General features: G+C 33.7%; 1 protein-coding gene across 2 annotated transcripts in view; it reads left to right on the forward strand.

The window, feature by feature from the left end:
* LOC112596945 (zinc finger protein 2 homolog) overlaps positions 1-17,782 on the forward strand; it is a 95,626-nt gene that overhangs the window by 38,996 nt on the left and 38,848 nt on the right. For both annotated transcript variants that reach the window (XM_025342832.1, XM_025342833.1), the window contains exons 4-5: positions 4,012-4,323; positions 5,080-5,249. In XM_025342832.1, the coding sequence (XP_025198617.1) occupies positions 4,012-4,323; positions 5,080-5,249 (482 nt within the window). The remainder of the gene's footprint in view (positions 1-4,011; positions 4,324-5,079; positions 5,250-17,782) is intronic.

A 17,782-nucleotide genomic window follows, 5' to 3' on the forward strand; every position in this document is an offset into this window, starting at 1 on the left:
GCGTGTGAATAAAAAAAAAAATAAATGCGATATTGCAACGTTATTGTAGTATAATAATGCATTTATCAGCTCGATACATGCTATTATATTTTATTACCATTAAATTATATATTAATAATTATATTATACAAATTAAATAATTTAAATATAATTCTCCGGACAGCGCAATACCTGTTACGTCAGGATTTCTTGATAATGTCATGTGCATAAATATTATAATATTGTTCGTAATTAGCAATAGCCAATAGGTGTACTTACAACAGTGTAAAATGGTACCTATACGACTATACAACGATAACGACTGGCCTCTGCATCTAGTCATTGGCATGTACAGTCCATACACTGCATAAATCAAAATACAATTATTACATTACTATCAGGACTCCGGCGCTCGTAAAACGTGTGAGCGAGATGACAGAGACAGAGTGAAAAATCAAAATCAAAAATACATGTAACTACGCGGAATCCCGAATGATATACACGTATACATCGTGAGAGCGTAGGCATAGTATATAATATTATATTATGAAGTAGGAAAAAAACCAAGTCTGAATACGTCCGAACGCACACACACGCTTACACTCGAACACATATACGTACATGTCCAAAGACCAATATCGTTGTATAATAATGCGTACAGTTTGTCCATTGTTCTGGTGGCTATTGGTGATTGTACGGCGGTGACAATATATATACGCGAGTGTTATATTATATATATATATATATGTATGTGTGTGTGGTAGACACTATTATACGTATATACCTGTATACGCGTACTTGCGTACCTACGTACCTTTACTTCGTGGCTGAGGCGGTACTCACTTCCAAACGGTAGCGGCACGTCCTTCTATTGTTTGGTTGCCACCGCCCGATCGTCATCGGGCGCGGGTATTGTCCTCGGCTCTTCTCATCCCCCGAACCCCGCGTTTCCTTTTGATGGTGACACGGACTTGATTTGCGTCCGTCTCTTCAATATACTTGCATTTATATATGTGTGTGTGTGTATGTGAGCGGGGATATAGATATATGCACATGTACCTACAGGTGTATTATATGTGCAGTGGTCGTCACGCGAGCCGAGACGGAGGAAAATCGCGCTGCGTATTTTCTTATAAAATATAATATATTTTACGGGATACATAAGAGTGCTACATTTCATCTAAGAAAATCAACGAATCGCCTAAATTGCCATCACTTACTAAATTTCTGAAGAATAAATGAAGATTTACTAAAAATGTTTTTTTCTCATCATGCTATGAGAGAACAAAATCTTAAAAAGACAAAAATACATTTTTGTGTAAGTTGTCTTTTGAGAAAAAAAATATCAATTTTTATTTGTTGTTGGTAAGGTTTTGTAAGAGATTGTGTGGAAAGAATGCATCTCCAATGAACCATTCAATCTACGCACGCCCATCATAAGATGATAATATTAATATTGTAGTATATATATATATATATATATACGATGTAGTTATAAATATTCATATATATTAATATTATAGTACCCACTTCCTGATCTAGGAGCATGGACGGGGTTTTTTTTGTTCTACTTTTTTATGGGTGCTCTGCTGCTACATTACGTGCATTTTCCACGAGTGATTCGGAAAAATATAAAATAACGTGAAAAATGAAATATTATAAAAAAATAATAATATAATATAATCGCACACGAATAAATGCGTCATGTACGATGTGCATATAAATCACTATATGGCAAGATTGTTCGAGTACAACGATGTGTCATTATTATAATATAATATACATTTTATCGTTACTTTCATATATAGGTAGGTACTATTAAATATTGATAGGCTAGTACAATAATCGACGGTCGATCATGTTAAATAATATGTATTGAACTGAAATATTTGTAGTTGTATCCAATGCTTCTATAAATACATTGTTCGACGACAGTCGTGAGTCCATCTCTTAGACCACTGCAAATCTGGTAACTGTGCATACGAAGGTATGTTTTGTGGGAAGTGGACTGGAAATGTCATTAATTCGATGAACGTGTATACGCAATTCGTGATGGACACTGGACAGGTCCGTTATCGTAGCAGTATAAATATAGTTTTCGGGAACAACAGATGATTTGATAGAGTGCGGATATTTAACCTAATCTCTTCTATATAATATACTCACATTACGATCGTTGGATGCAACAGTTGCCTTACATAATTTTATTGTATCATAAGGTGGAATAACGTACGCGCCTATATTCAAAACGGGAAATAACCGACAAATTGTCTTCTGAATCTATGGTCTGATTTTGTCATGGAGAACTAACCCATCTATATATATATCGGAAAAATATACTCCTCCGACCGACGCGGACGTAAATTCAACGACGACGTGAAAGCGCATATATCGAATCGCGTATCTACTCGTACAAGACGCGACACGAATCGTTTCCAACCAAATACGAATATAAATTGACTCTCGTACGCTGTACGTACCTATATAATGTGTATAGATTAATAATAGTAAGCAACAGAATATAGAAGATCGACTTGGCAAGATTATTGTTTTAATTGGAACTATAACGACAGACAAGGCGACGGTAGTTTTTGCTCTGATCCACACAGTATAATAATAATATAATCGACCGACCGTAGTACAATAATATTCACATCGCCGCAATTACAGACAATGTACCTATACTATATTTATAAATTATAATCTATATTGCTTATAGATACATACCTATAATAATAATCCGTGAAGTACGATTGCTTGCGATTTACCTTTTTGGGTATACAATTGCGCGCAGCGCCAGAATATCAAAGAACATGATTTTAAATTTTCTAAGGCGTACGATTGCGCGTGAATTGGGCGCGAAGTTGCCAAATTTTTTAATAAACAAAAATTAAGTTATATCATAATTATTTTTAATATTAAAATACAGATACAAATACTATAATATAATTTAAAAATAAATATAAAATTTAACAGTATGATTTTTTTAGTATGATTTAAAATGTAACCAATAAAGTACTCTTAGTGATAGAAAGTTTGTCTGGTATCGACAATAATAAGTAAAAATAATTTACTATAATCGACTTAAATATCGTGTACGGATTTACTATGAGTCTATATACTTAGCAACGTTCTTAAAAGTAAAAATATTAAAATGTGCGCAATCGTATGCCTAAAAAGGTACCACTGATAAGGACTGCGTACAATCGTATCGCGCCTATAATAATATATTTTAATAATGATGCACATCGAATCTGATCTAATAAATTCAAGCACAAAGTGTATTTTTAAAGATTTTATTGCTGGAGAAAGTAAAACCAACATTTAAAAAATGTAGGTACACGCTTTTTTATATAATATATTGACGTTTATTTCTCTGTCTTAAAATATAGGCGATTCATGTGTAAGCATGATTTTTTTTTATTAGAAGAAAGCCGCAAAAACAATGGTTATTGGCTACAAACATTAATATTTTTTAACACAAGTATTAAGAATTAATAATAATATATATATAATATAATAATAATGATACAGAATAATGAGATTGACATATATCTAGTTTATATTAGTAGGTAAAGTTTAATTAATTTTAAAAAATTAATTATTTTTTCTATGTTGATTTGCTGTGGACTTAGAGCTTCTTCCAGGTTATCTTCTATACTGAGCTTATATCTGATGTCGGTGAATTTACGGCATAGGTATATTAGGTGTTCAACCGTGATAGTTTTACCGCAAGTTTGAAATTGATCAGGTTTAGATCTGTTGATAAAAGTTTAAGGTGTTTATGAGTCATCCACGTGTAACCTATCCATAAATGAATTGTGCAGTCATAAAAACAATATTATACTTTCATAAGCAATCAAAAACTGAAATTTTAAAAACTCAACTTTTCTCTTATTTGTGCCTTTTACAATACATACTAGTCACTTGAAATACTTATAATACCAATTCCTGTATAATATTTTCAATATATCATCAACGTTTTTAGATTATTAATGTAAAATATAATATTATACCATTCAATTTTTCCAGATTCACCGTTGGATCTATCCATGTCGTTACTCTCTCGGGCGTTCGGCACGTCTTCCGCGTCATCAGCATCTTCCCCACCCAGCGGACTGGACACGGACGAACGCAAATCATTATCCGGCGAATCATCTTCGGCCAACTCTTTGTCTGGTGACACAGCATCGCTGGACCACAACGTGAACATGATTGTGTGTAACACAACTCCAGTAAAACCGAGACCATTCCGCGGCGAGCGCACTCTTCTTCCGTGTGAAGTCTGCCGCAAAGCTTTTGACCGACCGTCATTGCTCAAGAGGCACATGCGTACGCACACTGGTACGTTTATAGAAATCATTATGTACCGCCGTTGGATTTAATTAATCTAAATACGATTTTTGTAATTTTTTAATTATTTACTAAGGTTTCATGTTCTGACTATGACGCTCCGAAAAATCTTTCAGCTGCTAAATTTAATTCTATATTACTTGGATTTCTTTGTATTTTAAATAATACATATATTTATACGTATTATTATATTAAACGTATATTTGATCACTGTTGTAGGGAGATATGACATTCATATTATTTTCTAAAGACAATATAAACAAAGTATATTACATGAACATATCATTATTAATGTGCATTTAACGTCCTAACGCATATGATAAAATGTGATTTGATGATAATTTCGCTTTCGATTGCAAAAAAGCAAAAGGCTGCCACCAAAAGCTTATTGCAGCAGCTACGCCCGTATATACAATAATATGGTACGACTGGTTCATTAACATCGACTATTATGATAATAAACGGTCGCACTACAGACTCTCTGAGTGGCTATTTCTTGAGACCGGATGACGGTGTTTTTCTTCTTATTATTTCAATTTTTTTTATTATTACACTCATCCCACTCTCATATTTAATTCCCATGGGCCGCCACTCGGATAAAAATCTACCATCACGCGGATCCTGTTGACCGACATTTACGCGCTGAAATAACACCCCGTATAAAATATTATACCTAAATATAGTATAAAAATCATTTCCTATAACATAATAATACCGTCGTTTTATAACCAAAATTTTCTCACGCAGGTGAAAAGCCGCATGTGTGTGCAGTGTGCAACAAAGGTTTCTCAACATCGAGCTCTTTAAACACTCACCGGCGAATCCACAGCGGCGAAAAACCACACCAGTGCGGAGTCTGTGGAAAACGATTCACTGCTAGTTCTAATCTCTATTATCATCGAATGACTCATATCAAGGTAAACCAATTAAGTGTTTTTTTTTAATTTTAATTAAAAAATATTTATTTATTTATATTTTATCCACATAAAATTATCGGAATCCGCGGAAAATAATAATAAAACAAATTGTTCATTGAAATACAACATTTCTTTTTCAATGTTCGCTTAACGATGTTTATTAGGTACGAATGATATTAAATAGTAATATTATATGCATATTATACGTATGTATGTATAGTCTGCAGTAGAGCATAAATTACCCAGTTCGGTCACTATAGAAGGCCAATAAAACCAGACCGTTGACCTCTTATTATAATGACGTCTCATATACGATCCAACACACGAAATTGTTCACGACAGATTTTTTCTTCAAATATTATACACCTATTGAAATCGTTTATTACAGCATATAGTCATTATTTCCAGTACATATTTTATTTTAATTTGACTTTTAGCTGTAATTGATAACAATTTTCTTCTCCCCTCTTCCTTCAAATATGAATATTTGATTAACAAATTAAATATTATGTATTGAATTCTTGTATAAATTATACAAATTCCCATAACAAAAAATTTAATTTTAAAATGCAAGCAATTTTGATATCTTTCAATCAAAATATTGTATTTATATTGTTTATTATACATTTCAATATTATAATACAAGATATGCTTCCGAATGAATAAATGTACGAAACAACGTGTAGATACAATTAATATGTATATGTATACATTTTAAACACGTATAACAGTATAATTATGTGATCATTTTTTTTACATATCATAGAATATTATATATTTTTATGTATTATTATATACCTGTTACTAACACGAATAAAAATATTGATAAAAATGCGATAATCAATCATTATACTCGAACAGTGGCTCACGGTAGAATCGAGTTACACTACTACGTTTTTAAGAGTCTCTTCGGGTACACGTATAATAATAATCGTATTATTAATATTATTAACATACCCATAAACCGTCGGCCGGTTAACAACTAAACCATCGTGACTGTAATACAAGAGAGGGCTAAAGACAGGATCCACACCGCTTCGGTTGGCCATACGTATATATATATATGTGTGTGTGTATACTGTATTTTATACATATACGACGGTTTTAATGTTCTAAGACTCACGCAAGATTATGGGTCTTTAATAATACGTCTGAACCAGTCTATGGGGCATACAGATTATTATTATCTCTGCGCGCGGCGGATTGGTTAGTTTATATAGATTTTTTTCAAACTCAAATAATTATTATACACGGAATTAAAATTAAAATCGTGTGGAACACGTAACACCGAGCTACTTATTTGTGCCCAGATCTCCGCGCGTCGAGATGGTGTCCGGATACTGGTGGTTTAATTTCATGTTTTTCTTTTTATTATTATTACTATTATTATTATTATTATTATTATGTGCTCGCAATTTAAAAAAAAATAGTATATATTAGTATAATAAACCAGAATGGTTTTTAATATTTCGATCAATTTTGTCGTAAACACGAAGGAAAAAGTGGTTTCAACGTGACTCGAACCTTTATATTATTAGATATATATTATTATACTGTGCATTTAGTTATATTATAGTTAAGATTTGGAACCAAAATTCATCTCGTATAACCGGTTGACGTCGATAGGACGTATATTATTTAGTTGCTGCACTCATACACACAACCGCTCATCGCGGGATCGGTTGCAATTCTCTTCATGTGTGTATACTGTATATTATACTATGTACAATGTAGGTATATATATAAATTTAATCATTAAACATGACCACGCGTAAGATCGCCTGATGTGTGATTATTTTTTTTGAAATTGTTGGTATAATATAAGTATGATAGAATGTAATATAGATATAAAGTGACGACATCGTCACATTTATGGTTTATAGTTTTACGTGTTAAATCGTTATTGTGGAATGAAATCGTTATTTATTTTTAATTATTTATTTGAAAATAACGAAGATCTCTAAACTAAGAGAATAAAAGTAGAAGAAAGGATATGCATGCTCTACAACCTTAATTGAAATAAGTTCTACACATATACATGTATTAATTCAAATAATTACTATCTAACTTAAGAGCTCCGTAAACATTAATTGTATTTGGATAGTATACATAGTTTAAGCTTACATTCATTCCGTGAAGCTACCTAATTTAGGAATGAATAAACCGCAAGATCGATTTACAACTAAAGCACAGTTGTTACAGTTATAATAGTGGTGATATACGCTTCGATGCAATACTTATATGTTTAATTATCGAAGTATTACACTACATAAAAACACTAAAAGTAGGAACGTTGAAAAGATAATTTATTTTTAATAATATAATTTTTATCAAACATAAAAATGATTGAAACAATATAACACTCCTTATCATATCCTCAATCCTCTTAAATAAAAATATTATCAACTCAACACAATTACCCACTATATTTTAACTTGTTTAAAGAAACAACGAACATATGTATTCTTCAGAAACACATATTCTCAAACTTTCAGGCAGAACGAATAAACATCTCATTGGCTATTTATTATGCATCAACCAAAGTGAAAAAAAAACAAAATAAAATAAAGACGGATCGATTGGAATAATTAAAACATGTAAAATCCGTCAAACAGATACCACCATCGTTCATCTCTAATCCATTCACGCTAACAAGAAAACATGGGCTATAAAAATCGTTCAATAAAAAACTGCAATAAACAAATTAATAACTATTATAGGATTAATAAAAATATTAGAAAAAAATAAATCAAAATAATTTTTTGGCAAAACATATTATTTTTTTTAAATGTAGTGCGCCATGTCTCCAGCTCATCGTCACGTTTTACATGTGCAATATATAATAATATTATCCCGGAGAGTGATGTAAAAATGAGTCTCGATTTAGAATTGTTGAAAATCGAACAGAGCATTTATATGATATTGTACGCGTCAAACTAACTATAGGCTATAACGTGACAATCGAAAACGTAAAATTCCATAAATCTGTATATTATTATACTGTAGTAATGGTTACTAGCTAAAACGACTCCAAAAATTCCGGTCTCATGGTCCATAAATTATTATTGTTAAAATCAACTTACAATATGTATAAGTCGGGAAAAAACATCGGACTCGAAGACGACGGCGGCAGATGTGTCGACGGAATCGGTACATTATATTATTGTACACAATATATTATATAATATATAAATGCGCCTTCGACACGCAACACGCAGCGATAAAATATAATGCGAACGGCACGCCACACGACTCTACGTCAACAATAATAACTATGACACGACGATGTATTATTATTGCAATTGGTGCTGTGAAAAAATTGTGTTAATTATTATGATATTATTGAAATCGCCGCAATGATTGCGCGATGGGTAAGTCTGTATACGCATGAAAAAAAAACCGTCGAAGGACATTGCGCTAGACTGTCACAGTGATGATAGGGTATAAATTTGCAATAATAAATCATTACAGACCCAATACGTAGTTAACAAAGACATACGTCTGGTTAAGTTTAGTATCTACAATGAAGTAGAGCAATTTTGTAGAAGCCAAATTCAATTGTTCAACTTCCAACTTCAGCATATCACTGCAATACTTCAAATAACAAAAAAAAACTAACTGCTTATAATAAATCTTCTATAGAAGAAAGTTAGTAAAAATTTAATATTATGTGTTGTCATAGAACAGTTTTCGAATGTCACAACTAGCCAATAAGGGCAATAAAGCAATAAGTACTTAAAAATAAATTTTTGACATAGAAATTTAAAAAATCAAGATAATTAATTAAGTCCAAAGCATAAAACTGTGTTGGGCTTGCTTAAAGAAACCAAAATAACAGTAAATTTATACCATGGATGGCATGGATAGACGAATCGCGATTGATGTGTTGTTATTATGTTGTAATGCGCTTTATGAAAATCGATTGTCGCGACGTGTTGTACATTCGTGTCGCTCATGGTCAGAGCACCGGACGGTCGTTCAGCGTGCGCACCTTAATCGCAGCTATAAAAATATGATCATCCCGTGTGGTGTACAGTGCAGCTGTGGCGTTTCTTCTCCAGCCACAACAGGTATCTACTACACCGCACTCGCCCGGCAGCGATGACTGTTATTCGCCGTGGGAACTTCGCGGGTATTTATATTTATAGTTTTATACACATACACATTTACATGTACATATACAATATACACGCATATATACGCGTACGATGTTATCCGGACCGTATCGCGTCTTATCGTCGTCACGTATCTCCATCGTATATTATATTCAGGTGCAAACTACGGTTGTATTTCGCTCATGGCGGGGAGGGCAGCTGATGACCAGCACACGACCGTTTCTTCGGTATTTATGAGCTATATATTGGCTATACACTGTATGCGTATATTATATTATGTGTGCAACCATCTCCTTCAGTCTAAAACGCAATACCGTGGTCACTATCCACCGATTCAATAACAATAAATATCAATAATAATAATAATAGTAATAATAAATAGGTAATATTATGTACGAAGCACCACATCTACTATAACCGTTATTACTGCTATTGCACGTTGTACACATAACCGCGTACATTATAGCCAGATGCGGATAAGCGACAATCGGCGCAAAGAAGAAAAAAATTGAACCACGAGTAATACGATCACGGTAAATGTCATATACAGGTGCATTATGGAAAACGTATGTACCTATATAATACGAGTCAGGCGATCGTATATTATACAATCGTACGACAAGATCGACGGCGCGGAAATTCAGTGTGACCGGAGGGGCCGAGGAAATTCTCAGTACAGCGGTATCTATGGTAAACAATCATTTCAAAACACTATTCGTTTGAAACGGAGCGAAATAGCATATAACAAGAAAAAAATATTACTATATCGTAACCGCGGGGTCGTTGTCAAAGCTGTAGAATTTATTAAATTTGACCGTGACTACAAATACGCTCGTATTATTTGTGTGTATTGTCTTATCGTGTGATTATCATAAAGGTTTATAGCGGTAATAATCGATTTAATTTCCGGAAACTATAACCGGACGTCTTTCTGGCGCTAATATTGCGGGCGTGGGTGAAGGATGTACGATTCAAGAGTTCCAAGTCGACATCCGTGACGGCTGAAGGGTTGTGTATTTTATAATATAGTACGTCCTCCACATTATATAGCTAACTGAAGAACGACATCATTCTGTGCACCACCGACGATCAGATAATAATAAGTAATAACTATACGTTTTCCTGACCCCCGTGGTTGCCTATCCATAGTGTACATACTCGTATACCTACATATATAATTAATGTGTACAACACACGTACAATTGTAGATACAATGTAGAGGTCGTTATCGAAAACCAGCGAACCGAAATACATAATATACATGCATAACACACATAGCAATATATATATACAACTTGTACGTAAGATGCACGGAAAAAGAAAACAAGACCATATGACTTCCTGTATATATAGATATGAGAATACTCTGCACACGGTAGCCATCAGTGCGCGCTGTAAAAACGCATTGTAGTAAATCTACCCTCGTCCGACTTGGTGCCCGAACGACGCCTGAACAGAGGCAGCAAGAAGGCCTAAACAAGAGGCGTTTTTGAGAGACAAAAAGTTGCAAAATCATCGTCGTTTATCGTGTGTGCAGTGTCGTCATCGTGTCGAGTGTTGCAGACGGGTCCATTAAGAAAGAGGAAGAAGTGTATAACTAAAGTATTCATGTATAATATATATATATATATATATATTTATACATGTACAATAGATACGTGCGGAGGCCGTCAGAAAAAAAACACTAATGACCGGCTTGCGGTCCGGAGGAAATCGTAATTTGACGGCGCGGCGGCGGGCGGAGCGCGTGCCACTTAAACGCGGGCGCGCGCGCTCGACAGACGAAACCGATTGAATTGAAAACGATTATATTATTATTATTATTATATTATTTATTCTATTCGAACAACAATCGTCGGCTGCTGCGTCGGACTGCGGTTGTGTGCGTATAAAACTATATGTAGGTACTAGGTAGGTACTTAATACGCATATGCTTACGATGGTGGCGGTGGAGGTAGGAATAAGACGTAGTAACAAAACGTTTCCGGCGTTGATGTAGTAGCATCTCTATGGGGCTCTATAATTTCTAATAATATATTCGCTGATAATAATAAAAATAATATACGGTTATATCTTTATTATATTTGTATAATAATATAATACGATCTTTATAATATAGTATGTCCGTTGACGGTACTGTAGGAAACACAATGCGACGTCGTCGAAAAGTACGAAATTGAAATTGTTAAATTCTCGTCATTCGTCTCTATTCCCAACGTTGAACGTACTAAATATTCGTATTTATATATCTACTGATAACACACATTACTTTTTACAATAAATTGCATTGTGCGAACACACAACAAAGCAACTATTTGGCTACCGTTTAAAGTCTCACAAGTCACAGTTTAATGTCTCTCCACGGTAGTTCACCCGAATCTTTATATTAAATATCGCATATATCAATTAAGTAAATATAAAATATTATAAAAGAATTTATATTATTTATTAGTTGAATAAATATTATAATAATTAATTATAAACACAACAATTGATAGTCGAACCGTCTTTATATAATCAATATATGTATGTGTATAATTTATATATATATATCATTATTATACATTTATACGTAATTTTATTATAATTTATAACTATACAGTACATAATATATATTAATATTAAAACAAATTCTTATAATTTATTAAACTCTTAGTTAAATTTATCAAACTTGAAACGTTATCACTATCAAATTCAGATTAAAACGTCTGGGCTCCCGATTCTTTAAAATATAGGTAGATAGGTCATATACGCGCAGTATTAACAATAAAAATACATTCCCGGAAACCAGATCAATATATTATAAATTTATTATATTTATTAACAGTATATTAAAACAATGTGCATTTTTTTATTCCTTCCGATATTCTATTAGTTCTATTGTGGTTTTTATTACTTTATTACTTTATAAACAAACTGTTTAATAAAAAATATCAATTTTGCGAATTTAGACATGTTTACATATAGCAGCAGATGTCTCGTACCTACGGCAATAAAATTTGATTAAACATTAAATATTACTGTCTTTTCATACTACTCCAAGAGTGGTATATCTGAAATCGAACAATTTTAACCGACAATACTATATTATAACGTAGCTGCCAGTATTATATATATATATTAAACATAATATCATACCTAGCTGACACGCATATTTTTGTCAGGTGCACCTCGGAGCAATATTGTTGTAAGTTCGTATTATTATTTCTTTATTTTTTTGTCGGCCAACTGTCGCGCAACAATACCAGAGAAAAAAAGCAATTACATCACGTGCGTGTTATTTTTTTAAGGAAATGACTGTGTATCGTGTGCACTCCTATGTATATGTGCTGGGCGTTTGAAGAGCAATTTCCTATTTCACAAAACCATATGGTGTTCTCTTGTGTATACGTGTCTGTATGTGTGTGTGTGCGTATACGTCTTGGTCGGGGCGCTGGCGGCGGATCGTAACAATCGTTATTATCTTATTCTTCTACTTCCCTCCAACAATAAAAAAGGGTTTCTGACAGACCGGAACCCCGTGAAAAAAACACATACTTCTTGGACACGGTCCGAGAAACAATTCTCACAACACCCCCACCCTCTGCAGGCGCGGCGATCGACGGTGGCGACGACTAGATGCGCACGCAAACGGATTGCCGATTTATATGAGTATAATAATATAGTTATAGGTAGTAGATACAGAAAACATAGCATGGTGTGTAGTATAATATAATATAATATTGGAAACCTATGAACATTAGACACATTTCATCATGCCTAATATATCGTTATATTTGTATACACATATATATATATATTAAGAAGAATATAATTATATTCTTCCAAATAATAATGTATTCGAGAAAAAAACACCGGCTGCGATGTTTCGATCTCGTTAAAAATAAAAAAAAACCCGTTTGCAGCCGATGAATAAAATCCAGTATACAGCGCATTTTTATTCCTCTAAATCGTTCAGTATTCGTCTGTTGTGCGCAATGTGTATATTATTTTGCCAATATCACATGAAAACATTATCGTTCCATCCTAATATACATTATTATACTTAATATATTATATATATCTGCCTATATATTATACAGTAGACACCCACCTACCATATTTATCAAATTAAATAATAATATATTCTCATGTAATCTTGTTCGCACGACAGGAATGACCGATCACGGTTTAAAATAATTTACATTTTTTTCCCAGCCACTTCGAATCGTTTACGCGGCGTTTGATATTTTTAATCAAACGCGTGGCTGACGGCGACGACGACAACGATTAGAGACTGTACATAGTAAACGCATGAGTATAATATATTATTTTGCTGTGAAAACAGCAAGCGACCAGTTTTTTTTCTCCTCTCTTTTCCTACCCTCATCGAAGATTTTGTAACACGAGATTTACCACAAATTCGAATTAAAAATATCCGCCACCCGATAAAATAAAAATTATGCTATCGTAAAATGCGTTTGATAAAACAAATCGACGCAGCAGTGATCAATATAATATACAAAAAATATAATAAATATGCATATAAAAACGTAAAAATAAATAATAATATTATACATAATGGTGTCCACAAAGATTCAAGAAACGACGCGGGACGTGTTCAGACGCTACAGTTCATCCACATTATTTTATTATCGTGTCGTGTAATAAAATTGTACATTTAATAATCAGTATATTGATACCTAACAGGTAAAATTATTATTTGGACAATTAAGAATTTGTCCACGGACATCGTGTCATTTACACGTCATAATCTGTGCTGTGTTAAAAGTATCATATTTTTGCGGCGGCGGAAGGAATCTGCTGTGTACATATTACATTATATTGTTATTACAATAATATTATATAATATTATACATTACACGTTCACCATATATAGATACGCCACGAAGACTCGCGCGGCCGATCAGAATTGATTATTATTATGATCATTATTGTACAGCGGCCTAATAGTGAAAACATGTCGGATCAGCTCCCATTTGGTGTTGCAGTGCCCGTCGTCGTATTGATCGTTTTACAATGGGAACAATGGTCTCGCGAAGGGTTCTCGCAGAAGTCGTTTTCAATATGATTATGATTATTATTATTATTTGAGAAAGACGCGCGGTCTGTACGGTTTCTTTGTAACTCCCTCCTAGTTCCCCGTCCACCCCATATATGAAAAGAAAACATTATTATTACTATATAATATGCATGCATTGTTCGCCTTTTGTGCGCAGCTCACACCCTTATATATATATATACCATCAAACTCACAAATATATACATATGGTTATACAGTACTACCTACATATATATTATATTGATCGAATAATTACCGGGCAAGTCACAATTATTAAATTATTATTACAGTGCCTACATATGCATATATATATATAGTAATTCAGGTATTCACCTTGTGTTCCGCGGACGGGAGAGTCGGTGGCGGCGGACAGGTGGCGTACCCTTACGATTCGTTCCGACAGTCGTCGTCGGTATAGTACTTTATTGATATGAACGTCGTGTTTACCTCTTATATAATAATAATTATATATATATATATATATTGTTGTACGAACGTATTATATTCAGCTATAACGTTTCGTCCCCGCGCGTTTTCTTCATTAACTAGCGGTAGTTCGTTATGCTTGAAGGCGACCGGGATTGCTACAATATATACCTATACGTACAATAATAATATAATACACGCGGAGTCCCGTCATACAGTATTTGGGTCAGACATCCATTAGGACCAAATGTGCCCAGCCATCACTCCACACCCAATTTCCTCAAGTTACGTCTGTTTCAATAAAATTACATGCGTCCCATATGGATAATGATAATGATAATAATGACGAAGACGATGCATGTCTATCCGAATGTATTAAAAATGCTTTTAAATAACTACGTGCGTATCATACACGCGCACCAATGCAGCAAACACACAGAAGCTGTGTATAATATTATAAATATATCTATGATAGCATAGTAAATTATTTCCCTACGTCGTCACTGTGGTGCGATGAAATACTGTTATTAAAATGTTTACAATATAATTAAACAATATTGCAGTTATACGCGTATATAATATAAGAGTATACAACAATAAAACGCACATATTTTGTTGCTATTGTATATAGTTTCGTGTAAAAAATAATTGGTGTCGTTTTTGACTGTATAGTGTACCTATATATTATATAGGTAATAACTTGGCAGCAAAAAGACGCGATTGTTAATATTATTTACCTATTTAAGCAGGACGTTAAACTGTACAATCATTGAAATTGTTCGTTACAAATACAACGTGAACGATCGCCGATAATATAACATGGAAAGTATAACACGTGCGTCGTTATTTTATATATTAATTAAACAAGTAGCAGGCAGCTACATCGTTATCATGTACACATATCTACGTACAAAGAGTACCGAAATATATTTGTGTATATAATGTATATATGTAGTCATAAATTTATATATCTATAATATAAAGACTTGATTACGTTATTTTTCTCAGCAATGATAAAATCCTGGTTATATTGGACCATCGACTCGATGACTCGTATCGTTGCAAAACAATCGATATTAGTGGTACCTATACTTGGTATTGGGTATTCCTCATTAATAAAAAAGAGGAAAAAAACGCGTCATTGTTTTGTTGGGTAAAAAAATATCAAAAAACTAGACCCGGAGACTTTAACGATGGCTGTAGCTACAATATCTTTGCATGCACGGTTCTGTCTCTCTGCGTAGTATGTTCATGAATATATATATATGTTATACATGGGTAATTTATATAATTTATTGCACGGTATATACCTCGCCGTGTACCATTCAGACCCCGAATCAATCGAAAGATTGTTTTTTTTCCCTCATTCGTATAATACGTATAATATAACATCAAGCCATATATATATAGGTACCTCCTGTATACATACATATATGATGTATAATTTACTTAAACCTCCGGTAGCCTGACGATACCCATCGTCGTCGTCAATGGGCGGCAGCCGGTTTGGTCGGGTGGTTCACGCGAACTGTATAGGATATAAACACACAGTCGTGTTTTATTCGTCGTATATACATTCTTAATATACAAACGTAGATCGCGTGCTGCACGAAATAGTGGGGAAACGTGTATGCAGTAATTTAATAAATATACCTATATATTGGTATTGGTATAGTGATCGAAACGTCCGATTATTTGAGATTGGACTTGGCTGACGTGAGCGCGCAAGTTAAAATGAAACAGTGATAGATAAAATATGAATAACTTCCGTTTGACGAATAATATATATATATCTATAATATTATAATACGTTATATAATAAATCTGTTGTTAAAATCACGTTCAGAGCGATTTTCCTGGGTAACAGATGTACCGTAATCGCAGTGACATCGAAATAATAATAAAACACATAAGAAAATTATAAAAAACAATAATAATTATATTATTTTCTTTTCGTTTTCTCGTTATGATTATTATATTAAGTGTGTACAACGCATGCATATACGTATATTTGTAAATATATATTATGTATAATAACACGGGCGTCAGTGTAATATAAATATAATATAATATACGCTCTGCGTGACGTGCACGGAAACCGGTACACGGTGATGGAAACACGCAAGTGCCTATAACGTTTCGCGCTCCAGACTCCCCTAGGCCGGATGACCGGTGCAGCAATAGTGGCGGTTGCTTCTGCTGCTGCTGTAGCTGTTACAGCCATCGGGTCCGTGTCGTGCGGACCTCTCGCGCGACCTTGGCGTGCGCCGAACAGGTGCCGACTTAGCTATACTTCTCCCCCCCACAAGCTTCGACAACTAAAATGAATTTTTCCTCGCCTTCGTATACGCGAGCACTTCCCGACAATCAGCGAAATTGGTACCTAATATAATAGTAGTAATATACAAGATTATTACGAGGACAATTTATTATATATTTGCCGTCTTCCAAGCTGTGTGCATATAATATGTAAATAATAATACGCCATTTAAATTATATTGGAGTTTTCGTCTGTTTATGTTCGTTTGTTTTATGCTTATCATCGAAAACTGTCTATGCATGGTATAATTTAATATTGTAATAATCGCAGGAATCACGCGTGTGCTTAAATCTATTATAAGTACGGATTTTATGCTGCAGGCTATGATCGAAATTTCATTTTATCCTCCAGCCGTGTGTTTATGATATTATAACTAGTACCTATACATAATATCAATACAACGACCAGTGAACAGGTGCCCGGTGGAAGAAAAAATTAAATACATTTGTTCAACAATTATGTATTACGTACCTAATGGCCAGTAGTTTGAGAGAACACATAAATAATTATACAGCAATAATTTCGCATCGTGGTGTGTGCACGCGCGCGTGTTTTGTGTACGCAACGGTTCGCGCGAGCTACTATAAAAAGATCGTTAGTATCCAGGATA

This window comes from Melanaphis sacchari, unplaced genomic scaffold (genome assembly GCF_002803265.2).
Source record: "Melanaphis sacchari strain LSU unplaced genomic scaffold, SCAv2.0 Contig36_pilon_pilon, whole genome shotgun sequence".
In the NCBI taxonomy this organism is placed as follows: Eukaryota; Metazoa; Arthropoda; class Insecta; order Hemiptera; family Aphididae; genus Melanaphis; species Melanaphis sacchari.